We start from the raw sequence: 27570 nt of genomic DNA on the forward strand, positions 1-27570 counted from the left end.
TTTCATACAGACTAGCCCATTCAGAATAACCACAGTAACCCAACAACTTTACAGCTAGGAAAACATATTATCAAATGCAATTTATTCACCATCAGTCACTTGCTATTATACCTGATTGAACTGCAGATTGTTGGGTATGTAAGGCCGTTTTGTAAGTGAAAAAAGACAGCAGTAGATGTTAAACATGACACCTTGACTTCCCAGGAGAAGCTGGTCCCCTGGTTGCTTACAGCCACTGTCACACACTGGTAAACATTGAACATTAAACATTAAACATAAAACATTGGTAGTTTTACAAAAAAAGCTGAATTTTACAGAGCTGCAAAGCTGCTTTTAGACAGTCTAGTGCTGCATTTCACAGAAGTTACTGTGAGCAGAGGGCACTGGGTCCCATTCTGATGGTGGTACCATATTTCAGATAGATGCAAAGCCAAGGTGCTGACCACAGACTAACTATTTAATAACCCATGGTTAACCCCAGGATCCCAGCAGAATTCCAATATTTGTTTCTGGAGCAAGTGGCCCTTGAATGGAGCAATTTTTTTGAAGTGACTTGTATCCTTAAGACGGAGCAGCCTCTGAATTAAAGAAAGCTGCCGAGGTTGCATTTGTGTCTAGCTGCTGCCTGGGTGCGGGGGTATAAACACCTCCACACTTACTGAGCACAATCTAGTCCTTAGCTAATAGAATCTGATACATTCTACTTTTGCTGTTTCAGCATTTTGCAAAGATGGTTGTAGGAATGGAGGTGCCTGCATTGCTTCCAATGTATGTGCCTGTCCACAGGGCTTCACTGGACCCAACTGTGAAAATGGTAAGATGATCATTTAATTTACTATAAAATGATCCTTATGCCAATGTCTGCGGTATTCCAAGGAAAAAACAAAATTTCTAGTGTGCCTCCTGAAAGAGAGAGCTGCTGCTGGAAAGTACTCAGATATGCAGTAGGTAAACTCAGTGACTCACTTTTCTCATCTGCCTCCCAAAAGAATATACTATAGCAATTCGAACTAGCAGCATATTGATATTTTACACTGACATGACTGATTAGCCTACTTTCTGTCACTCCATAATTAACATAATTATTCACTCACTTTTAATATCAAATAGCTTTTGGTAGCTCCCACAGCCGTATGTCATCTGACATGTAGAAATAAACACAAATTATTGTTCACTCACTTACTGTCAACCAGTGACTGTAGTTCAGTAACCCATCTTCCATTCATCCTCATTTAAGGACTTTTTGATCAACTCACTGTAAGACAAGTTTCAATGCTTCCTATTGTTTTACTTTCCCTCCCTGCCTTTCTTTTATTCTTGACATCTCTGGGGATGACAGTACCCCAAATCCTTGTTTTAAAATTTGGGTCTATATAAGTTACAGTACCCGAGTGCTTTACCAAACAAAAGTACCTGTAATGGCTCATACTGAGCACCTTTAGTACCTGTAAAAATTTTTCTAAATCAAAATAAATAATTTCAGCATTTTTATTTGCTATTGAATTTTTAAATGACTTCTAACAGTAAATGGCCTCGGGGTAGAGGGGAAAGCTCTTTTAGATTGATTAGCCTCACTGTGTCTACTAAAAGGACAATCTGCCGCCTGTGATTGACTATAGTTGCCTTTCTATATTGTCTTCAATAAATCTTCAGCATGGTGGTGAGGAGATAGTTTTAGAAGCACTGCCTCCGTTCTAATTGCAAACATATCCAGTTTAGTAAAAATACTGGCTGATCTGAATTTGATACAGAAAATGTTCTGGTCCATCTGAGGTGAAAAATTTGTCTGTTGTCATTCAGTCACTGTAGCTAGAAAGGATGTTGCTGCTGTACATAGGCGGGGCGCTGTAGGAAATAGCTGCAGCCTGGTAGTTGATATTTCTCTCTAGCAATGTCAAAGTGGTATTTTTTCAACCATTCTTGACTGTTTCATTTGCGTTGCAGTGTTGGAAATGATGTGGGGCAGAATATAAAGGTCTCTTTAATGTAGCTGTGTTATGGTTTTGGTTTCACGGTGTTTTCATTTGTAACAGTCTGTTTGCTAAAATAATGCTATAGCTATAAAGATGGTTTATAAGGTTGTGTGGTATTTTTCCTCTTATAGGGCGTGCTCTATAGCTTTTCGGTGTTATCAGCACAACATACTGAACATATATAATTAATGAAACACTAAAGGTGGGAGTTTCACAAGCACTTACCATTGGTCTTATCCAGTGGTTCTCAACATTTTTACCATTCTGGACTGTATTCAATACTACCTGTATGGCCCTGAGGATGTCACATGGGCTGTAGCTGTGTGCTGATTGGACCGCAAGCAGCCTGTGGGCTGCAGGTTGAGAACCCCTGAGTCCTAATCACTCCCCTGAAGCCATTGGGAGTTTTGAGAGCAGATTTAAGTCAGTGCTGAATGCATTTGAAAGTCCCACTCTAAATTTCCTAGGTATGCGTTACCAAATGTTGAACTTGAGTTTAGTAAGATAATTATGATGTGTAACTTAGGGTCAGATATAGCTGTGATGATCTGCACATGGACCACCCCTCTAAGCCATGGACCATCTTGGAGGGAGTGTTGTAGGAGACTCTATGGCAGCCCCTGACCACTGAAAGATTTGACTTTGCAGGGAGACTCTTCCATTGCCCAGCAGACTTCCACAAATGGATCACAGGCTTTAATGCTAGTAGAATGAATCACCTGTAACAGTAGAGGTCAGTTAAAAAGGTACAATGAGATTTGGTCACCTGGTTTGAATATTAATGTTGACAACAAATGCTGCTCTGTACATTGTCAGATAGTCCAGCTATGCTTTGCACCTCCTTTCTAGCTCTGGAACAGGATCCTAATTAATTTATATGTCACTTTGAAACACAGTGTATTGGTATATTCCATCCAAAACACCTTCAAAGCACCAAAAGGAAGAGCAGTCCTGTCCGTAACAGACAAGAGCCGCTGATTCAGATGTAGAATTGTCATGAACTGAGCTCCCTAGTGAAAATCTGAGCTCCCCACCACACACTCCTTTTGAATATAGAATACAGCGTACAATAGTCATGTCTTGTTGGTATGAAATGATCAGGACATCCATATCACAAATCATTCATATTGGAAGGTTGTCACTCATTCATTTTGCGTGTCCTCTCTTTAACCCCCACGGTGCAATGACACCTCCCTAGCCACAGCTGTTTGGCTGTGTTCTCATATGAGGAGGAATAAGGATTGATTTAAAGCTGCCAAGGGCAGTTTTAAATTGCACACTTCTTATTTTTTATATTTATTTCACTTTATAATACATATATTTAAGAAGTGCCTACCCTATGTTGTAGGAGTCTTTGCCATAAATTAAACAGACAATCACATAAAAATTGCTCCTGATCCCTTAACCAGAAAAGAGTTTACCAGAGATTAAATCAAAGCCTATATAATAACCCAGCATCCACAATCACTAGCCCATATTGTGTCCTCCCTCCTTAATAGCCTGGATAAATAGATGAGTTTATATCATGCTTCAGAGGTCAATAAATTCAGGCTATTTTGGACCAATGGTTTAGTGGTAAAGGGTAGAGAAACCTCTAGCAGTTACCTCTCTCCTGTATCAAGTGGGTTGCACCTCAAACACCACACCTGATCACAGCTGCTCACATTTTTTGCATGTGTGGGAGTATGCTTTTCTGGAGAGGCAATAAAGTCCATGTAACCCAACTATTTGTAGAGGCATAGGAATTCTCTGAAATATTTCTTATCCTCCCACACCAAGGGGTAGGTCAGTGAAGTGCTGCCAAACGTTTTAGCAAGAAGCTCCCACAGACAGTCCCTTACTGGCCTTGTGATAACTTCAAGTGCTGACTGGAGAAGGGTGAGGGAAAGAAAAACGTGTTGATTGGTTTTTCCATTTAAAGCAAAGCCATATCTCATTGCCAAAAGAGGAGACAGCACCATTTAGCAAACCAGCTTTGTCCTTTGCTCTTGAAAATTGATAGTACAGCACATTGTTCAGCAGGTGTAATACGTGGGGATTAAGACATTTCAGGGGAGTCTGGGGATATCTGTGCCCAGGAAATATTTTGAAAATACCTGCCATGGTTACAGACTTGTTCATTCCAAACCCACAATATTTGCTCATCAGAAATATTTGAGAGCCCCAGAGATAATACATATCTGGAAAAGATTATTTACTAATTTCCAGGGAGTGGGGTGCTTCTCCATCAGAGGTAGGGAAATTGCCACATCTCTCTCTTTAATTTCTTGGCAGAATTTTATCAGTGGGCTCACAGGCGTCCCTGAGAACTCCTTCCAACATATCAATAATGCATACATTCAATATTATTACTCCGTTTTCTCTGTTCCCTGATTTCTCTGAGGCCACACCCCTATTTTGTGCTTTGTGAGGGTTTCCCTGGACCATTTTTGTGTTGCTGTGGCATCAAATCAAGTAGGAGTGTTTGGTCTGTGTGCTTAGGATTTTGGGGCAGCTTTTTAATCAACAGGATGGGAACATATAGCATTTTGGGGGAAGATTAGGTATAATTTTGTAACTGCACCTGCATCAGACAAGAGAATGAGCCCTGTGATGTCTATTATTTACGCAGTTATTAATTTTCAATAAATCAGTTCATGACAATCTACTAAAAATAAATTAACATGCAAAATTATCATGTACGTTAAATTGTTGAGATGCAATTTAACGTGTGACTCCAAATTCGTTACACTGTATGCTGTGTGTAACAGCACAGGTAAATCAAACTGAATTTATGGTAAAGTAACCTAAAAAGAGTCTAAAACCACATCCAGAAGAACGTTCAGTAATATCATATAGTACAGGCAGAGTTCAGGGAAATTCACTTTGTTTAACTTCTTCCCATGTGGGATTTTTATCTAAGTAAAGTGTTCATAGTGTGTGGAAACCTCACGCACAAATAAAATACCTTTTGTGACTACTTGGTGGCCTAGAAAATGGAAAAAATATATATTTAGTCTATAACAAATTTTTGTAAGTTCCTTTTAATATCTATTGTTTGAAAGATTAAAATTCAACTCATGTCAGTGATTTTCCTAGGTAATTGCTATAGATAAGATCTCTCTAGAGTTGTGTGCCACTTTCTATAGCATGTGTGTCTGTTGCTCTTTAAAGCAACTTCAAATTAATTTGTTCAGGTGCATTGACCATGATAATAGAAAGATTCAGATTATTACCATTTCTAAGGGATCTTGTGAAAATCCTTTAATTCCAGTACTCCTAGCTTTTAGGAGAATAGTTGTGCCAATACTCAGAATATAATTTGTCGTGAAAGCTACTGCAACCTCTGTTAAATTTGCTGATATTGCTAAACGTGGTGGAGTCTTTTAGCATCACAAGAGAACTGCTTTGATTTAATCTCGATTCCTGGTGTTCAGCTAAAGGAACCATAGCCAGCTCCTGACTAAGTAGGTCCTAAATCTAAGAAACTATGACACAAATGGTACTTGAAGCCTGTAGACCACTGAACTCATTCTGAAAGAACTGAAATGGCTGGTGACAGAAACATTAAAGGTTCTAGGTACCAAATTGTATTAGAAACAGGCAATAAACGTTTCAAATGTTGCATTTAGAATTCATGACATTTTAGAAAAACAGTTTTCTTTGGAAATTTCTCAAAATGAAATATATTTCACTAGCTAAACCAATTATGACTCTACCTTTTCACACAAGAAGATTCAAATAAAAGTCAACCACAGAATAATGGGCCTGCATTCTTTGTGAAACCCAACAACCCATGTAGCCAGTTTGATTTCTTAAGGGTGGAATTGAGATTATTCTTGTTGTTGTTGTTTATTTGTATAATGGTAGTGCTTAGGCACCATTTGAGACCACAGCCCCATTGTACTAGACACGGTACAAACCGACTAGTAGACAGTCCTTGCCCCAAAGAGTTTACAATCCAAGTAGACAAGACAGATTGCCGGGGGGGGAGGGGGTTGGAAGGGGAAGGAGCGTAGTGTACAATCAGCATGAACAGAATGATGGTTTGCAAACAGTATGTTCGTGCCATAATTTTTGGTTTTGTTTTTTAAATTCTTTGGGGGGGGGGGGGGTTGTTGGGAAGGGAGTAGCTAAACAGAAGGACAAAGGGAGGGTGGGGTTGGAGTGAACAGCCAATCAGCACAGGGGATGGAACATTGAAAGTGAAAACTGAGGAAAGCAATCATCTGATTACACCATCTGTGTTCCTTAGACCCTGCTTGAACAACTGCTGCTCTGCTAGCTTCAGTCTCTGTTTGACTGCTCCCTGTAGCTTCTTTCCCCAAGGCCACAAGGCTGGGGAGGAAGGGAAAGAATGCATGGGTCTTAGTGCCCGCTGAGGGAAGTCACCCATACACAGTTCTTGGTCTGAGGAGTGTGGGGTAATACTTTAATATCATGAAAGGCCCAATTTCATTTCTGAGAGGCAAAAAAACAGTCCTGGGTAAATCTGTAGATTCAGTCAGATATTCTGGTCAAGATTTTGAAAAATGACTAATAATTTGGGTTGCCTGACTTGAGATACCTTAAAAGGCCTGATTTTCAAAGGCTGGGGTATGCTCAATACATACTAAACATCAGTCCCTTTTTAGGTGTCTCAAGCTGAACACCCAAAATCACTAGTCACTTTTGAAAATCTTGGCCTCTGCTGCTAACTGCTCCCTCTGATGAAACTAAAACAAAGAAACAGAAAACAATGTTATAGGTCAAGTTTAAATGTCAAAAGAAAATGTCAATCTGAAGTTTTTTTATTTTATTTTTTTTATTTAAGGTTTTTTAAACTCTTAACCTTGCTTTAAATATTTCGGAGTACATTTTCTATCCCCGGTCCATGCCCAGGACTGACTGCAGTCAATGGAAACATTGCACAAGTACAAAAAATAAAAATGGAACCAACCAGTGTTTGTGGTTTAATGTCCTTTATTTTACAATAATTTTTTAAAGAATTCCTAAGTAATCAATTTACTAGTTACTGCATAAATTGCTATAGTGACTCTCTCTCTAATAGAGTCCTCTGACGGCCAGGTGGCTTCCTCAAAATAGGAAGTGCCTTCAGTCCAGTTTGTACATAGCTTATCCTCACCTCAGGGTTTTCACTGTTCTTACCTTCTCCTTACTAGAGCAGAGGGGTGAAAATGAGATTTATGCCCTTGCAACAAAGGCGATTGGTAGGGGAGCCCATCCCCTATGAGAGAAACAGTGGCTTCTTCAGTACCCTTGTTCAGTAGCCCTCAGGGTATGCCCTCTTCCTTTCCAGCCTCTTCCCTCCCTTCTGAGCTAAGTGGCTCCCTTTTAAGCTTTCTCTCCATTTGGGGAATGTGCTGGAGACCTGGAGGCGCAAGGCTATCTGGGCCCAGTATTGTCCATTAACCCGTTCAAGTCCAGTGCCTTACAACAGAGAAGAGACAGGACTTTGGTGTAAATCACAAATAGGATTATTTGCTGAAACTGCTGGGATACACAGAACACTTGCTTCCAAATTTATAACTGAGGAATACAGTATATGGGGCATAGTATCACCACACATATGCCTAAATCCTGGCCTGATATATGGAGTGACATGGATTGCTGACTACTCTACAGTTGTATGTAGCTTTCTTAAAGCTGGTCGCTTTGTATGTAGATTACTGGTTCAGTAGATCAGAATAACTTCCTTGGAGCTATCATGGTCTCTCAAGTCAGTGTAACTGGCCTATTCCTTCTATTCCATAAACATCCTGTATGAAAAACCATTTAAAAAGTTCTTTTAAATGAAAGCACAGTTGGGAAAGCAGATAGTGTGCAGTTACATATATACTCATGGGGCAGTACCGGGCCATCAAGTTTAAGTCTTCCATTGAAGATAATGGGTAATTCTGCTTTGAAATGAATAGTGTTATGTCCCTTACACAATTTTTAAAACAGTTGTTTGGTGTCTGAAAGAGTCTTTGAAATTACTCACATATAATTTATCTTTTGCTCTCTTATAATTCAAGAATGATTGCACAATTTAAAAAAAAATTATATAAATGTTTTTGATGACATTAGTAGATTTTAGCAGAAGTCACTGTACAAGAAGTTTCCCTACAAGCTCTGTCATTATACTGAGTCTGTATCTCTTCATAGGTGCAGAGTTTTCAAGTCATTCAAAATGTTGAGATGGTTTATGGGATGTGTGTGACAGATATGGCAGTTTCCTGCAATATCCTGGACAAACCTTATTGAATTAAGTATCTTAGCAGTTCATCGTATTATGAATGTAAATGCTTATGTACTATTGAGGGATTGTAAGCAACTTCTATACGGAGGAGGCCTGGCTAATGTAAACCCTGAGAGCTTCAAAGGACTGTTTGAAACAGTGTGAACTTTGAAATCTGTAGGAGGAGGTGTATGCAAATGTAGCTCCTCGGGTTATGCAAAAACCCAGCCTTTTGAAGCTGAACTGTGCTTGAATAGAAAGAGCTGTGTGGTAACTTCACTGTGGGCAATTATACTGTTGTTAGTGTTTGAGGAGAAGAGCAAAGTAGGCCTGGTGAGGCAAGTCTGACTTGCTGGGGAATTCACAGTGTAGGAAACCTGGAAATGCCCCAATAAGGATGGGTAGGGACTCATGTCTGCCCAACAAAGGTGATGGCTGGAGAGCTGGAAGCATGAGAGTGGGCACCGTAGTGGACCATAGAGGGGGAATACAGGTGAGCGGTGACAATGTGGACAAAGATTTTTTCAGGAATAGATTGAAATCAGCAAATTCATTTTCCCTGGTGACATCATCCAGATTTCGTGCTGATGGAGGTAAAAGCTGTTGAATGCATCTACTGTGCTGTGATAGGGCAAGAGGAGCCTAACAACAGTGACCCAGATCCTGAGCTATCTCATTTTGTATCAGCTGGGGATCGGTTCCAATATTTGATACAATTTTGACAGAAGCTTGGCGTGGTAAGTTTCCATACATACCATAATGTTATGGTTAAATTAGAATTCATAAAAAGGGGCATGAATTCCCTGTTTCTTTCACTAATATTACACCATAGTAATTCCACTGACTTCAGAAAACTGCATGGAAACCTTCAGATCCTTCAAGTAGGTTATGCAGGGTTGTGTGTGTAACCACCTGAAAATGCCAAGGTCAGGGCAGGCTGCAAAAGGAGAGCAGATTCTCCCAACACTGGTGGGTGACACTGAAGTCAGACTTCCCAACCAGCCACAAGCAAAGCTTCTGATTCCCCACATTGATTATCAAGAAGCTAAAACAAAAATATACACAGCCCCATTTACTGCATTTCAGTCTCTGGCTCCCAATCAGCCACTAGGTCCAGGAAAGAGATAAGTTATTTAAAACTCTATGTTCTTTACCAAAAAGGTTCTTCTGACCCCGAAGGATCAGCTACAGTACCAGATCAATGTAAGTTTGGATCTTACCCAAAATACCATGCTGCCAGCCAATCCTTTAGTAACTAAAACTAAAGGTTTATTATAAAAGAAAAGAAACAAACTATAAGAGAAATTTTAAATGATTAAAGCAATCAGACACATACAATTGATTTGAAAGTCCATATATATCAGGTTTCTAGTAGAATGGTGGAGTTTGCAGGCTTGTATAGTCCCTCTGGTGTACATCCAGTACCTGGATGGGTCTCAGTCCTTTGTTTCACAACTTCAGTTTGTAGAGGAGTTGATCCAGAGGTAGGTGAAGACCGAAGACAAAATGGATGTGCTGCAGCTGCTTTTTATGTCCTTTGGCCTTTGCCGTGCTGCTTGTGGAAATTTACAGGAATAAGATGGAGTCCAGGGTCACATGAGTAAGTCCTGGTGACTCATCAGGTATATCCCTGGCTTCTCCTCCTGGGCCCGTTGTACCTGTGAGTTTCCTTCATGGGCCATTAAGCAGGCTAGTGCTGCAGCCATCCTGTCTGGGGTGTCGCCCAGAAACACAGCACAAGTTGAAATACAGATATATTCAAACATATCCATAACTCCCAATACGCATATAACAAATGAACATAAACATTATCATCTTACTTAGCACATTATAGCCTTTCTAACGGTACCTGACACGGCATATCTCATATGAATTATTATTATGATTTTGATATATTCATGTTAAATAATATCACAAATGGCCCCCCTAATCCAGCCAGCGTCACAGTGTGGTTTTTTATTGGTTTTTTTTTTAAAGTTCTGGCTCCTGCTTGTCAGTTAAAGATTCATGTCTGAAGCAATCAAAGTCTTTACTTTTTTAATGTTAAACCTCTCCAATCTGTTTAAGAATCTGTAGCAAAAATTAAAAACAAAGAAAATAAAACAAAAACTTGCTGTCTGCCAATCTTTTCTAATGAGTCAGAAACATCCATTCATCTTGTATTTTTTTTTTCTTTTTGTTAAAATCAGTCAAATATCTATTGCCTCTTCTGTTTTACTTCTTGTCAAATCTGGAAAAAGTAAGCTTCACCCCTCAGTCTCTGAAAAACTGGGCCCAGATCCCAGTTGGTATAAACTGATGCAACTCCACTGAAGTCAGTAATGCTATGCCCATTTATACAAGTTAAGGATCTGGCCCATAATCTTTAGATATGATCCTTCTGTTTCTCCAAATTGTTTTTATTAAGAAATAAATTGCAATAAGATCTGTCATCCTAAAAAATGATTTTATGGCTTAATGTGGTTTAATGACCACTCAGCTTTTATGGATCTGTCAGAATCATATTGATATTTTTAACCAGCAGTAAGAAAAACCGGGACCCAGGAAGCATGTTGGTGCATAAAGCTTAACATTTTAAAATGTTTCTGTAGATCATGACTTGGGTGAGCAGGAATTCTATTAAGCTAGAGTCTGAGTGAAGGAGCTGTAACATTCAGTGCAACATGTTCAGAGCTTTACAGTCATAAATCACCTTCCTTTTTAGTATTCAAGAAGAATGGATGCCCAGTTCTGCACATATAAAGACAAAACAGGTTACCATTAATGTCTGCACCCTTCATCAAGTAAGAAATATACCAGGGTTTAATAAAAGTCAAACTAGGGTCAATTACAAACGGATGCTTTGTGATTTAAGGATACCCAGTGCAATGCATTTTTCTAAGCCACTTAAGTGTCTCCACCAAAAACATCCTGAATTTTCCTATCTAAAGAGTCACCCTGCAGAGTACTTAGCAGACTACATCCTAAAGAACACCGAGCTGTTTGGGAACAAATCCTGCAGTCTCTATTCAGGCACAACTTCCATTAACTGAGAGCTGAGTACTCCCCTCTACTCCGATAGAGAGGAGAAAAAACTAGTAGAAATCAGGGAGAGGCTTCCTTCCTTTCCCAAGACAAATGAAAGTTAACAGGTTGGGAGGGCTAGAGAATGGGTGGAGCTTAAAAGAGCTAACTCTCTTCTGGATGTACTTGACTCCTAACCTGCATGTGAGTGAATGATGCTTTCATGCAACTAAACAGGAAGGGCTGGGAATAGGTGCAGAAATATGGACAAAGTCAAAAATTCAAATTTTTCATAGGAGGAAAAATTGTAAGTAAGTAAATAAATAAATAAATAAATAGAGTTCATTTTTGGAGAACAGAAAAACGTTTTGCATCTTGCTCCCTGAGCAGCTGCTTGATGCAGGCCAGATGGGCTGGCAGGAAACCAGGCAGGGAGACAGGGTGGCCAGAATTCTGAGCTGTCCCATCCACCCTAGCAATATGGCTAAGACAGCCCTGTTGATTCATGGAAATAATGTTGTCATGTTTCTGTACCAGATAGAGACTGACCTTCTTAACAAGGTTTACACCATATGTTTTTATCATGAGATCCTTTAATGCTCTGCCTGGTGTGGCTGAGGTTATCTTAAATAAGGTACAGTATGTTACACATAGAGCCACTTAATGGCTGAACCGTATAATGCCGTTTAGCATGACATTACGCCTTCCCTTTTAGTTCTACATTCTTATCATTTACAATATCTACACCATCAAACTCTTTGAAGTTCTGTTCAGATCAGCCTAAGTGTCTCTGAATTGTACTGGGTTTTGTAATTACATGACCCAAATGCTTAATAGCTTTGTCATCTGGCTGACCATTAGGTGTATCAACTGCATAGTCAGTCTAGAATTCTTGAGTCGTCGTCGTCTTGTGCTGCATCCACCATCTGTATAGTTTGCTCTGTTCATTGTTCTTTCTGGGGCCCAAACTTTAGATGTTGATGATTTCTGTTGAACTCTCCACTGTCGGTCTCAATCACATATGATCTGCGTGCTGAATTTTTTTTCTTTACAACAGCTGGAGTTATCCATTCTATTACAAATATACCCTGCCTCTAGTGTCCAGGCCATGCTCATCCCTCACTCCCAGCAAATTCAGAAAATCCTCTCCAGGGAGAAAAGAGTGAGAGATTCATTGTGCATTATGTCCAGTGACTCTCCCCTCAATCTTTCCCCCACTGAGTGTTTGACAACTGGGCAAACTTTAACCTTGAAAAGGGTTTGCAGGATTTAGACTGGCTCAAGGACTTGTGACACTTGATGCTGGTAGTCTAACAGTAATGTAAAGTTTGGAGAGATTTGTCATTTAAGGAACAATAATCCTGCATTTCCCCCATTGCAGATGAAATTTAGCAGACAGTTAATAAGTTGACTGAATTGTCAGTGTAATGCACATTGCAACAAATTTCAGCTGTCTGCCAGCAAAAATAGAGCCAGTTGTCCATTAGATTTATAGGTACTTTCATATTTACTAACAGGAAATTGAAAAAAAGATTGTCAGTCACAGAAATTGTTGCAGAAATTTCCTTTAACCTCTGGAGAATGAGATTTTCTTGCAATGAGTGCTAGATTTTAACAAAATTCCAAGTCATAGCAAAGCCCACAGAAATATAGATGTATGCATTCTACAGACAGTGTAGAAGTCTTACATACAAGGTTTGTAACATACGCATGCATGGCTGATGAAATTCAACATGCAGGTGTAAACAAATGTTCTCATGTGCAGCATGTAGTCTATAGACCTATGTTATAGTCTAAAGCAGTGGTTCTTAACCTTTCCAAACTACTGTACCCCTGAAGCCTGAGTCCCACCCCCACGGGGCTGAGGCATGTAACTTAGTTTCATGGCGCCCCTGTGGCTCCAGGCAATTGCCTTTCTTGACACCCCCAATACCAGCTCTGCACTTGCGACCCCTCTAAAACCCCAGGTTAAGAAACACTGGTCTAAAGATATGCTGGTATTACTTCAACCACAACTCAAAGAACTCTTCAAAAGAAATTGCTAGTAGAATGCAATGATATTGTACAGGAAAAACTTAGCTATAAATTCTTCTTCACAGAATAAAACATTTCAAACCTGCTGTTGTGAACTCCACTATGTAAACAGAAATACAAAAACTAAATTGGTACTGATCAGTATGACCTCTAATTATCCAGGTTAGGTCTGGTTTAAAAAAGATTAACTGAGGATGAAAAAACTTGAAGTTTGCAAAAGAATAGTACAGAATTGCCTATGAGCCCATCAGATATCTGCGGTTTTCAGAAAGCACAAAGCTATGATTTCTTTGGCCTCAAATTTATAAACCCTACCAACCCTGTTCTAGCCGAGAACAGTTAATTGTATAGCCTTGTACTATGATTCCCTCTCTGCTTTGGTGGCAGTTTTAATTGCACAACAGCTTGCATTTCAGTTCCCATCAATAGTGTATGGATGTGCTTCACCACCACCCAATAACAAGACAATCATCCAAATGCACAATAATAAAACTTATATTTCCCATTTCAAATACGGTAGCACCTCTTTCTTGTGCTTGAAACGATCTAGCAGTAGGTTTCATAATAAAGTTTCAATGTCTGTATCGCGGTGACTTCTCTGTGTGCGTCTTAAGATATTAAATTAAATTCCAAAATGTAGCTATATAATTTCTGCAAAATACTGTTTTGTCCCATAAATTAATCATTATTTTAGATAAGTGAAATTGATTCATCAGACTTCAGGATGCTCTAAAACTTGGTTTTCAAGAGAAATGTGAGTAAGTTGTGTGTTGCCTACAAAACCCAATATTACTACCTGGCATTTTTCAGCAATAGAGCTCACATCATTTTACAAAGGTTTGTAAGCATTGTTATCCCCATTTTGCATATGTTAAAAACTGAGGCACAGAGAAATTAAGTGAACACCAAAAGTCACATGGGAAGTCAGTGGCAGAAAGTCAATCAGGATGTATATATCCTCCTGACTTCCATTCCCGTACTCCATCTACTGGACCATTGAAAACAGATGTGCTGTTATTTTAAATCGTATTATTCTAAATGGAATCTCTATCAGCCAGTCATATTTCTAGAAAATGTATCTTTTTATAGAAGTTTTTAAAAGTACTGATTAACCAGTTCTAAAATAGCTAATGAATAAAACTGCAGAAAAAGTCTGACATCTTCCATGCTAATCAGCAAATTAGCTCTAAAATAAGCAAATGGAAAAGCTGTACTTCTATGATTTAACTAGTTTCTGGTTGGCTGCAATGTCCTGCGGGAGGCTGGACTAATCACAGTCACCATCTGTGTTTTCTCTCAATAAGAAAAGAAACAACTGGTAGCTTTAGAAGCTTTGAAAGTTTTATTTTGCCTGAAATGCTCTTTTTAATTGTATTTGCTCACAAGATTTTTCTGAAGCAAATGAAACTTTCTAAAGTGGCCTCAATGAACTTGATTACAGCTGCCTCTTTGTTTCCCTCATTGTGAAAGCAGAGGGAAACAAGCTACAGTTTGTATTTAAAGACTTTGTATTGTGCTGCAGCAATGTCTGTAACACTTCAAAAATAAATGTTGTTTGTATTCATCTTTATCCATCAGCAATATTGACCACTGTTGAAGCAGAAAAAAATCTTTCTTGTTGTTAGTACTTAAGTAATTCCTGAAACTATTTCAAATTTTGCTTGAGTTTCTTGTGTAAGTTTCTCCATTATCATAGATCTCCTTCCAGTTTTGTAATGTATTGGATATGTGTACATGTGTGTGTGGGGGGGGGTGTTTGGTCAGTTTCATAGGTTTTCCTTCTTTCCTTCTTATTCTCTCTCTCTGAGGCAAAATGGTGTAGTGGACTGAGAATGGGACTAAACATTACAAACTCCTTAGTTCTATTCCTAGGTCTACTATAGACCTTGGGCAAATGACACAATCTCTCTGTGAATATTTCCTCTTCTGTATAGTGAGAGATATTAATGCATGCCTGCTACACAAGAAGTTGTGAGGATTGATTAGTTAATGTTTGCCCAGTGCTTGGAAAATGGAAAGTGCTGTATAAATTTTAAGCATTATTATTTTCTTTATTAATTTCCTTTAATTCCCCAATTTTTTATTATCAAGGGATTGGGAGATCTATTTACTAATGCCAGGAAGAAAACTTTCTCTGATGACAGGGGGAGGGGAGGGTTTTTACCTTCGCCTTCTACAAAAGTGAAGCTTAATTTAAGATTCCATTCCTTAGAGTTGCAAAGATAAAATTCAAAATATGGACCAAATATAGACAAATACAGTGTGCTTTTCCTGAGTGTGCAGACATACAGTCTCCATAAGGAATATTTCTTGATTTCAGTTGTGGGGATACAGTAACCCACTGGTTCATGCATTTGAATATTAGATGGAGTGACATAATCTAAATATGCATTTCATTAGGCATTTAATGAGAAATTCCTTAAATTATTAATTTTCTAGTACTGGTCTTTTCCAAATAATTTCTCTGAGCCTCCAGCCTCTCTGTTGGTTATAAACCTTTGTCTTCACAGAGTGGCAGTATAAACCTCTGGCATCCATTTTTGCAAGTCTTGGCAAAGTTTCGATTCCTAAATAAGAACCAAGGATCTTGCAAAGACGTGCACAGATGTTTTACTTAAGCATATGAATAGCCCCTTTGACGTCAACATTAGTTGAAAGCTAATCATTCTCATAAATCTTTGCAGGATTGGGACCACAGTAACCTGATTTTCAAAAGTTAAAAGTACACCTTAGCTTTCATAAGGTCATTTATTTCAGAGCCTAAATAAGGGGTTTGGAACCTAACTTTAGGCACCCTTTCTTTAAATCCTGGCCCATCTAATATTTCACTGATCAATAAGTGGTAAATATAGTAGGACACTTGTTATTGTAGTATCGGCCTTTTAAGGGCTAAGATCAAGTGTAGCATCACTGCTATTAGTGATGTATGACCATTTTTTCCTCTGTTGGAAACTGTTTGCTGCAAGACTGAATAGCTTTTGAAGGCATGGGGAATTCTATCAGTGTTGATAAATGCAAAATAATGCACTTTGGAAAACATAATCCCAACTATACATATAAAATGATGGGGTCTAAATTAGCTGTTACCACTCAAGAAAGAGATCTTGGAGTCATTGTGGATAGTTCTCTGAAAACATCCACTCAATGTGCAGCAGCAGCTAAAAAAGCTAACAGAATGTTGGGAATCATTAGGAAAAGGATAGATAATAAGACAGAAAACATCATATTGCCCCTTTATAAATCTGTGGTACGCCCACATCTTGAATACTGCATGCAGATCTGATCATCCCATTTCAAAAAAGAGATATTGGGAAATTGGAAAAGGTACAGAAAAGGGCAACAAAAATGATTAGAGGTATGAAAAAGCTTCCATATGAGGAAAGATTAATAGGACTAGGACTTTTCAGCTCAATATGATAGAGGTCTATAAAATCATGACTGGTGTGGAGAAAGTAAATAAAAAAGTGTTATTTACTCCCCATAATACAAAAAGTAGGGGTCACCAAATGAAATTAATAGGCAGCATGTTTAAAACAAACAAAAGGAAAGTATTTCTTCACACAATGCACAGTCAACCTGTGGAACTCCTTGCCAGAGGATGTTGTGAAGGCCAAGACTATAATAGGGTTAAAAAAAAAAAAAAACTAGATAAGTTCATGGAGGATAGTCCATCAATGGCTATTAGTCAGATGGGCAGGGATTGCTGTTTGCCAGAAGCTGGGAATGGGCAATGGGATGGATCACTTGATGATTACCTGTTCTATTCATTCCCTCTGAAGCATCTGGCATTGGCCACTGTCAGAAGACGGGATATTGATCTAGATGGAACATTGATCTAGCCCAGTATGGCCATTCTTCTGTTCCACAGAGTTCTGCAGGAATCTATTTTGCAACCCAAATGCAAAAGAGAGAAAATTAGATCACACTAACTTAGAAATTGCCACACAGATCAGAGCAGTGTTCCATCTACTTCAATATCTTGTCTCTGATAGTGGACATTTATGGAATAACCTATCCAGAGGGGAGGTTTCTCCCTAGATCCCACTGCTTATTGTTTGGCTTAGGCCCTGAAGCATAAGCATCACATATATATATATATTTCTGTGTAATGTACCTGTGGATAATCTCATTATCTGTAGAAATGTCTAATAATTTCTTGAATGCTGCTAAACTCTTGGCCTAAATGATATAATGTGGAGACCCAGACCACAAAGATCATTGCCAACCAGGCCATGAGTAACATTTCAAAATCAGGGGAGGCAAAATCAGCCCGTCCCAAAAGTACTATGTAGGTTTCCATATTTTTCAAAATGGGGACTGGGGTTGAAGAAAAACAAACAGGGGAAGGGGGTCTATAGCACAGGCTGAAATGGGGGCATTCCATTTCCCTGTACAAAAAGGATAATGAAACTGAGAATTATACTCTTATAAACAGCATATGTGGATGAGCCATGATTCATTTAGGCATGAACCTTACTCACCTCATCTTCTCTTTTTTCCTGTAGCATGGTCTGCTTTTATTGAGGTCTTTTTTCTGTCTCGTTTCTCTCCATTTCACACTCTGACTGAGTTCTATATTTTTTTTCTCTGCTTTCCTCAGAATATTTGTGAAATACCAAAGATTCTTTTTCTACCCCGAGGCTGAAAATGCTAGGAAACCTGGATAAAATTTGGCTTACTTGTGGGGTGGGGGGAAGGTATGGGGGAGGGGAAGTGTTTTGTTTGGCTTGAGCCAGTCCATACTCTCTAGTGGAGAAAAAGGAAAAGTAACTTTAGACAAAAATGTTTCAGGAGAAAGAAAGTTCTAATATTTTATTAAATATGCCTTTGGAGCATTTTTTGGAGTGTTCAAATACTTATTTATTAACTTGTTCTGGAAAATCACATGCTTTGTTTATTAAAAGAAATAAAACCAAACATTTGAATTATTAGGTTCTTAAAATGGAGTATGGCATAGTAGAACATGCACACTGCAGCTGGACAGTATTATAATAGAATATTTTGCCATATATGAAGGAAATAAGGAATGACCTTCATAACTCATTCTAAGCTCTTTCTTTTATGAATTATGAGACATTCTGCGATTAGTGGAAATAAGGTCTGTAATACCTCCTATCCTTACATCTTTTTTCTTGCCCTCTTTCTGTCATTGTGTGAGTATCTATGTGTACCAAGTATATTCCTAAGACTTCAGTCAAAATTGATATTTATTATTTACCACTAAAAACCTGCCAAAATTAATTTGCAAACTTAGATATTTTTAGGACTAACCCAAGAAAAAAATGTATAGTTATGTTTACTCCTTTTCTGCAGTTCATCAGTTTTGTGCCACATCTAGTTGATTTCACACTAAAGAATAGCAATGCATGCTGAGGGTCCAGGATATGTTGACTGCTTGGGACATGTTGATTTACTGAGTTATGTAAACATGTTTAAAAATTCTCAATGTTTAATCAAATAAGTTCTGCCTGTTGGTGTTGTCAGTAAAAAAAAAAAACAAAAACAAAAACAAAAAACTGGGTTCAAACATCCAGAGGCTCCACATAAAATTACCAAACAGTACAGGCTTGAGCACCCACCCAGAAAGTTGGTGGAACCCCTTTTGACCTGAGAGTTTAGCCAAAGTTTGGGGCCTTCCGGGTTCTTTCTGTTAGGAGAAGAAATGGATGATGGAGTCAGGTGTCTCTGATGCAATCCCGTGTATTTACAAAGAATATGCAAACTCTTGCTTCTCTGAACACAAGAGGAATCAAATAACGGGAATTAGTTTCTTTGTTTGCAGCTTCAAGGTCCTTTCAGCAAGTCCTCAGCTCAAAAGCACTCTTTCTAGGCTTTTCTCAGGGCAAGGCTCTCAGTGCTTATTCGGATTGTGTCTGGCTATCTGCTCTGTCTCTGTGTCTCTGTTGAAACTATCTCTGTGTCTGTTTCTATGCGTTTGTCTTGTTTCTCTCTCACACACACACACACACCGCTAGCAAAAAATACTCAGCCAAACCCCTTTCCCATATAAAATTCCTGAGTAGTCTCATGTTTTGGTGATTGGGATGGAGGCTGCTATTGTTCCATAAATAAGCTTAGCTGTTTCTTAGAGCTATGTTAAATGAAAGGCTGCACACCCACCAGGTTCGTTGTTGTTTCAACCAATCACCAACACAGAAAAAATTAAACCTCTTCCTTGCATGCCCTTAACAGACAATACTTCCCCTCTCACAAGCCGTGAGTCTATGTATAAAACAAGAAAAGATTTGTGAAGGGGAAAACACAACAACATATATATCATATATCAACAATATATTATACAAATAATAAAACACCCCCCACCCCCCCACACTATCTTTGCCCGTAGTCCTTTTCCTCAGTTCCCCCTCCCCCCGCTTGTGTGAACATCCAATGAATAAATATCCCTTTAACACACCATTTTCTCCCTTTCCTCTCTGCTGCATCCCACTCACTGTCGTCAGTGGTTAGTGAAGTTCTAGGGTCTGTTAGTGCACTCAGAGAGGGTCAAACGTCAAGGGTGGAAGTGCTGCCTGGTTTCCATGAAGAGACACTTTACCACTGCCTTTTGCTGCAACGCCTTCACTGTAGCAGGTCCAGTCCACAGGTACCAACACCTAACCCACCTCTAGTAGTGCTGGGAAGGGGGGCCCTTACTAGATTTCACACAGCTCAGTTGTTGCACATTGGAAGGGAGTTCCATATCATATATGATCCTTGAACGGAGACCGTCCCAGAAGAGATTCATTCCTAGCCAAAAGTAGGGGCTTCACTCCCCGCCCCTTCTGTCTGTCCAAGTTCCACTACCTAGCAGTGCAAGACAGGCTTTCGTTAGGCGTCTCTTCACTCAGGGCATATTAAGTACAGTCCTGCTGCCCTTTTGTCACACAGTAGGGATAACAACATTTCATTATCCCTGCACCCAAAACACAAATGTATTTTAACCAAAATATTTGAACTGAGATGGTAGGTAACAAACATGCAAATAAGGTCTGGCTCATTCTGTCTCTTCCTCTGGTTTACTTATAGATGGTGGCAGAGAGCTCCTTCCCTCTAGAGATTTTGACCATAGGTTTACATCTGTGTCACTCAAGTGGACATCTCAATATTCATTAATAATGTCAATGGGACTATGTAAGTGAATAAGTGCTTGCCAGGCTAGCTTTGGTATTGTTCCACAACTGGGCCCTATTGAAACATACACACATTAATATTCAGCCACACCCCTTGACACCTTGGCATTTGCCTCTCCATGTTTTCTTTTGTGGAGGAATATGAACAAATACCTAAGCATTGCAAAAGCATCTGCCTTGCATTCCTAGAGCCTGAACTAAAGTTGGAGTTGACGGAAAGACTGAAAGGCTTCAGTGGCATTTGGCCCTACTGTTGGAAGCAAGATTTCTATCATGTGCCACTGTCTGCTATAGCCAGAAATTCACCTGAAATGTTTGGGATCAAGCATATTGTATAAAAACTCAGGGACACATACATGATCCGCACATGGAATTCACATTCTTTTCAATAAGGACTGTACTGGTGGATTGAAGAGAAGGGATAACGCTTTCGAAATGAGACTCAGACAGTGTTACCCAGAGTACCTCGACCCAGTATCTTTTAGTCTCTGCGAGTTGGTATCAGGAAATAAACAAAAGGAAATGCAGTACCTCTTCCTGCTATATGGCTGGCATAAACAAATCAAAACCAAGTGCTTTTAACTTTAAAGCTTTACTTTATTGTCCTCCAGCAATTCCCATTGGAATGCCTTTGCCAAAGTCTCCACTTATTAGTCTTAAGCACATACACATCCAATAGGTATTAGAGTACCCCGAAACTTGGTAGTTTTCACCACAAGTCTGAGGCAATCTTCGGGTGAATCAATCTCAGATTTCTGGATGGCCATTGCTTCCCTCTGTGCCTGCAGAACCTTCCAAATGTGTCCACCAAGCAATCCGCCTGACTCAGACTTGCTACTTCTCATTTATACCCCAAAAGTCACAGAGACATGTCAATCAAAAGACTATGACATCACTGACCAAACAAATCAATCATGGGACAGAAGCAGGTGTTACAAAGACATGTCACTAAAAACAAATGTTAAGTAAGCAGTCTTAAGCTGTTCCCGATACTGACAATTCTAAAATATATCCAGACTTCCTGTTTTTCAGAGACATCTGTGCCAGTATATTCAGAGAGAGAGAACACACAGAGCCAGGCTCGCTTAACACGTTCACTGTCCAACCCCCTCTCTCCTGGTTAGCCTAGTTATGCTAAGTTCCTACAAAGGCTTACAAATGGCTAGAAGCAGTGAGCAGAATAGTTGATAAGCCATCCCAATAATTGGCAGTAGCTTGGAGACCTGACTGGTTGCTAAAATGCCCCTGTATAATAACACCTTGCAAAAGGAATTCTTTTCTGTTTGGATATAATGTACCTATGCAAGTTCTTTAGGCTTCAGCTCCCAATATCCACTAATTGACAGCATTTTTAGAAAGTACTGCAGTAAATTTGTCCTCTTACTGACATGTGCAAATTAAGCAATATAAGTCCCAAAGTTACGTTTGTAGCCAAAAAATGGCTATTTCCATATACTTTGAACGTGAAAATGTTTTTTCTCTCAGGAAAGTATTTTACTTTTTTGAGGAAAGGTTAACAGTAAAACAGAAGCATTCAATTATTTTTAAAGATTAGTTGCTGCATTACAGAACGTACACCAACTGAAAGCAAAACCATATCTTAGACAACATCTAAAAATAGAATCTCATATCAATTAGTCTAACTCTTTAATGAACACTGACATAACCAATTTCACAGATCCTCGTGGAAAAAATATATTACCTGATTTTTTTTAACTATTCAAGCATGCATCCAATTCATCATGCCTAATTAGGTGTTCTGAATTATCATCTTCAATTGTTACAAGTGTCATATCCCTTGATGGTATTGGCTGCATAATGAGAAACTGTCATAGTCTCAGTTGTCTGTGAGTCTGTGATTGATCAATTTTTGACAACAAAGAAATGTTAACAGGGCTGCATAGTGAAGCAGTAACTGGAAAAATCCCTTTCATAATGTTTCTATCTAATTTTGGAGCGCTGCCACTGCCACACATGAAATAACAACACGATTGAATTTCCTTTTGCTGGCATTTAGCAGGACCTATGGGGGTGTGCAGAAATCAATGGGAGATCAGGAGTCTGGAAAATTACACACTTGAAGAATTAATGAACTATAATTCTGTATTACATCCTCAATCACTTTTTGCTTCTTTTTCATTAATGGAACTAAATGAGTTTTCCATGGATAGGGTACTTTAAAAAAAATGCAGTCATGCTCATGCTAGAGTACAAAAACTGACCTGTTTTAAGAACAGGTTTATTCTTTCATATAACGTGACAGTAGGACATTTATGGTGAAGAACAAGTCTGCAGTGTTAATTCAGCTGGTTGAAGTATATTTGAAAATGACCTTTGTATCCTTTGCTCTAACTAATTGCCTACCCCTTGGGCTAGATTATGGCTTTATGATGACTCAATCAGAATTTCTGCTGGACCTCTGAGGAGAATACACAGGAGCAGCGATTCCACCACGCTTTCAAAGAGTTCAAGGTGCACTTCCACCTGTACTGGCCCAGTTCCCCTGTGTGGTGCAGGAGAGGAAGGGAGGGGCCATGACACTAACTTCATCCCTCCCTTCAACTCTTCTTTGACTTGGCTAGTGCCTGTTGTGCGATAGTGAAGAAGTCCTTGTGTTCAGGATTTTGTGCTGTGTTATGGGGCAAGGTGAGAATACATAACCCTCTTTCCTCCTCTTCTGCACCCCACAGGCCAACCGTAGCCTGGTTCTTTATTTATTTATTTATTTATTTATTTTTTAAATAATACATTTTCAGTGAGCTGTTGAAGTCCACATATTGTGAAACTCAAGAAAACCAGTTGTTCAGTGGAACCTTTGATCTGAGATCCTATATGGTGAACAAAATTCTGGTAGTACTCATAATGTGATGTCAGATCTTTTAACATTCACAGCAAACTGAACAAACAGAATGTGATTCTAGAATAAAAAATAACTTTTATTAACTAAGGAGGGAAGTTATTTTGGGTACAATCAGCAGCATTAGAAGAGAAGAGCTGATTGGCCTTTGTAAAACAAATTTAAGAGGCATTCAGAATAACTTTGGTTTTCTTCTAAAACTGAAATCTTCCTAACTGAGTTCAGTTACCTCAGCTCTGTATACGTCTGTTTTTCACCTCTCTGTATGATGTTTATATTCTCACAATATGTAGCAGTAATGTAACAGAATGGAAATCCCAAAGGCTGATATCTTGTTTTAAAAGCGATAACCGCTACATATCAAACTAGTTTCAAACTGTTATGCTGGGGCCAGAGATCCATGTGAGATCTCACATCAAAGGTCCAATTGAATAGCAGAGTCTTCTCAAGTATTAGAATTCTGTTATCACATAAAAACAATTTTCTATTTTTAAATCTAAAAGATGATGAATTAGAACTTGCAGCAGGGAACATGAAAACATTTCCAGAGCTACTCTAAAAAATTGAGTTAATACAGCAGGTATGTTGTTCAATGGATTTCGAGTGTTTTGGACACTGCGTGGGACAAAGTATTTTCCTTGTTGCATACAGTTTTTTTGAGATTCGATGAGCCAAAAAAGTTGGGAAAATCTAAGTGTTCTCTAAACCTAAGCTGCGTTTTCTACTAACAGTGTAGAACTTGCTATCTGCTGTGAGCACCCTCACTCTTTTCTGCATCTTCTGTAGACATGCCACCTCTTTAAGTGGGTTGATGTATCTATGGGCATGTTAGTATTTGGGTAGTCCAAAGGACACTGGTAGGTAACGACCATTTCAAGTTCACCTACTACTGTTTTAAAATATCTCTAGAGTTACTGTATCTCTTAAGTATACTTTATTCTGCAATGATCTGTTTTGAAATGATTTCCCTCTTCAGTGACTTCACCAGATAAACCTCATTTTCAGTATATTAGTTAGTGGCTGAGGACTGAGTGGCTCTGGCAGTTAGCACTGGGCTGGAAAGACTTTCACCTCTATGTTGCTATTTCACATTTTAGCACTGGTCAATAGTGCCTGAAAAGTTATTAGCACCTATTGACTGTCCAGCAGCATGTGTGAAACGTTTCGTAGTCTCTGAGCAGCTACCAGTGGACTGGTTACCACATCTCTACTAATTGACAATGTCAGCTGTCAGCCTAAGAATGAAAGGTATCATGCTACCCTTCCCTAGGAAAACTTACAGAATGGAAAAAAATAAGTTGAAATATCTTGGAAATATCTGGAGAGATTTTCTCCAGAAGGGAAAAGGCGTACCAGTCCTTCAGTATGTATCCAGCTGAAAAAGTTGTTTACAAATGGAAGAATTTTAGGGCTGAATTCTGCTCTGTCACACCTGTGTAACCCCTCTGATGTCAATGTGTGTCTCTGAGAGCAGAATTTGGTGCTTAATGTTAAATATGAACGAGTGACTTCACTAAACCGGGGCCTGATCCAGCCACCATTAAAGTAATAGGAATGCAAAAATGGTGTAAATCCACCTTTGCTCCCTGCCCCGTCCTGTGTTGAGCAGAGATTGTCCAGACAAGAGGCCTATAGTTGGATGAAAGAATTAGCCTGTTTTAAAGAGGCAATTTGATTCCATTGTGTGTCTTCAAAGGCTCTTGATATAGGGACATTCTCTAGCGATATTCATCAGGCTACCAACTACTCCATTTCCTTTACTGCAGCAATGATATGAGGTACCAGTGGATAGTTTGCATAGGATTGTGTTTTACTTTGATTTATTTGTTAGCAACTTAGATCAGTGGTTCCCAACCTTTTTGGCTCGAGGGCCACAGATATCATTTTTACAACCCTGAAGGGCCACTAGTCTCTACCAGCAGCCCTCTCCCCCCCGGTTACAGCCAGATGGAAAGAGTTCTCCTCCTCGCTGTGATCTCCCGTCCCGCTGGCTTCAGCAGGGAAACCGCACGCGTCCTGTAGCCCGGTGTGCTCCATCTGCGTCCCTAGGCAGTGGCTCCCTTTTACAGCCAGGGGACGGGAGATCAGTGCTCCCCTCCTTCTGACTCCAGCAGGATCCCCAGTACCTAGGGACCCAGGCGGAGAACTTTGCTGTGCTCCTTGCTACAGCCAGGGGAAGCGGAGCACTAATCTCCTGTCCCCTTGGCTTCAGCAGGGAGCCTGCACCGGTCCTGTAGCCCCATGGCAATACGCTCAACCTGGGTCCTTAGGCAGCGGCTCCCTTCTGCAGCCAGAGGGAGGGGAACCGTGGGTCACTTTGAAAGACCCCGCCAGCCACAGGTTGGGAACCACTGTCATAGACTATTACATTCCAGCTCTCCAGGAAGTAGAGTTTTCTTAGTCTTCCCAAAAGCAAGGGATACAATAGATAAGAGTTACAGGAGACTGTCGCCGCAGTTCAGGAAACAAGTGCTTATGAGGCATAAATATAGATGATTTGCAGAAGCAAGGGTTTTTTTTCATGCTAAAGGAAGTTAGATGTATGGGGCACTTAATTCCAAAATGCCAGGCATAACAGCTACCTGGGTATTTTATTAGAATAGCTTCAGTTTGCAAGATTTTGGAAGCATTTTGTCATCAAAAGGAATAGACTAACTTAAGGCAATGCAGAAATGAATTGTTTGGCTCATTTTAGTTTTAAAAATACCAGGTAGGTTCAGTTTGGATATTTTTAAATAGTGTTTGGGGGCAACTCGCCACATTGTGTGACAGTAGAGCCATTGTTGTATTGCTTCATGGGGGTTCAGTATTTAGGAAGCACGAGCAGAGTCTCCACACCCCATGCATTTTGCAGAATCCAACCCCATTGGCGCTCCCTGTCCTGGGACGGGGGAGTGCTGGCTTTCAGAAGAGCAGGAATTTCAGTGGCAAATCTGCCACTGTGCAGATCCCACTGACAGGGCCGGCTTTAGGGCAGGCGAGCCAGGTAAGTGGCTGGGGTGCTGGGCTTGGGGGCGCCAGACTCAGGATGCTGTTTTTGTAAAATACAGATTTATAGATCCTTGCGTGCAAATTTATCATCTTATATGACAGGGATAAATCATGCATGCAAATCGTGTATCAAAGTTGTGAAATGGGCTGCAAATGCAATAAAAAAAATAAGGTATTCAGAAGTGTAACAAATGGGGGGGGGCACCGAAGACAGTCCTCTGGGCCCCACCCTATCCAATGAGCTGGAATGCAGCAAAGGCAAGGGCTGCTGTGTCTTTGGAGCACAGTAGAACTTGTGGGTTTTGCAGTTCCTCCCCAGCCTGAGGCTGAAGGTTGCTTTCACCAACTGCCACATAACCCCACACACAAAGCCTGGCTACTCAGCTGTGTGGGGTGGAGGACTTGGTAAGTGGCGTGCTGTGCAGGGAAAAAGACATAAGGTGAAATCCCAGCTCCATGTAAGTCACTGGAGTTTTGCTATTGATTTTAGTGAAGCAAGGATTTCAGCCATAGACCCCAAGACACAACGGGTGTGTCCCGTTACGTTGTGGATTCTAAATGCTGTCTTTTCCCACACATGTTGTATTGTAGATTTTTCTCTTTAAGCCACCCCAACCTCATTATTTCTCATGCCATCATCCAAACATTTTGTTGAGCAAAGTGAAAGACGTGGAATCAAATGTTCTTTAAAATATCACACTGATTATACAAGGATCCCCTCAAAACAAAACCAAAAGTCTCTTCAGCAAAGACAGGAGAGGAACTTGTCTGCCCTGTTAGAATAAGGTACAGTTTGATCATGCCTGCCAAAATAAATTGGCTCTAAGTAGCACCTTACTTGTCAATTTTGCCTACCTGCCGTCAGATGTCACCAGCCACCTCTGAACAAAGCACATGCCAAGCACAGCCCTTCATTGAATTATACCATTCTTTGTAAGTGGAGGTTTTTAGATTAAAAAAGGTAGAGTAATGTCCGTTTTGGTAACCTCCTTATATGAGTAGCATTGAGTTTTCTTGTGCTTAACCAGTACAGCATAAAACAGGAGCTCGTTAGAGCTGTTAATGCTGCACATAGCCCACTGATCTACCATAGCCACTGGCGAGGCAAAACTTTCAATCAGTTCTTCTTCCTTTGTCAAGTCATACCTCTGAGTGAGCAGCTGCAAGATGATTCATCAGAGAACATTTCACCACAGAAGAGAGAAAAATTACTTCTGGCTGCTTTTCCTTTGCTAAGAAGATCATGATAGTTGTAGCTCCTTTCATAGCCCTTCCTGAGACATCCAATGGCCATTTGAAAATAGAAATCCTTTTATCGAAATGTCAAGAAAAAGTCCGTGAAATCAGCAATTCAACTCTCTGAAATTATTTCCTTCTGCATTT

At 39.7% G+C, this 27570-nt stretch overlaps 1 protein-coding gene across 1 annotated transcript in view; it reads left to right on the forward strand.

The window, feature by feature from the left end:
- NELL2 (neural EGFL like 2) overlaps positions 1 to 27570 on the forward strand; it is a 218221-nt gene that overhangs the window by 166924 nt on the left and 23727 nt on the right. Inside the window, exon 15 of the mRNA XM_067564164.1 lies at positions 719 to 814. Within this exon, the coding sequence (XP_067420265.1) occupies positions 719 to 814 (96 nt within the window). The remainder of the gene's footprint in view (positions 1 to 718; positions 815 to 27570) is intronic.

Source organism: Emydura macquarii, unplaced genomic scaffold (assembly GCF_026122565.2).
Source record: "Emydura macquarii macquarii isolate MOO-44397 ecotype Brisbane River unplaced genomic scaffold, CSIRO-AGI_Emac_v2 contig_2636, whole genome shotgun sequence".
Taxonomy (NCBI): Eukaryota; Metazoa; Chordata; order Testudines; family Chelidae; genus Emydura; species Emydura macquarii.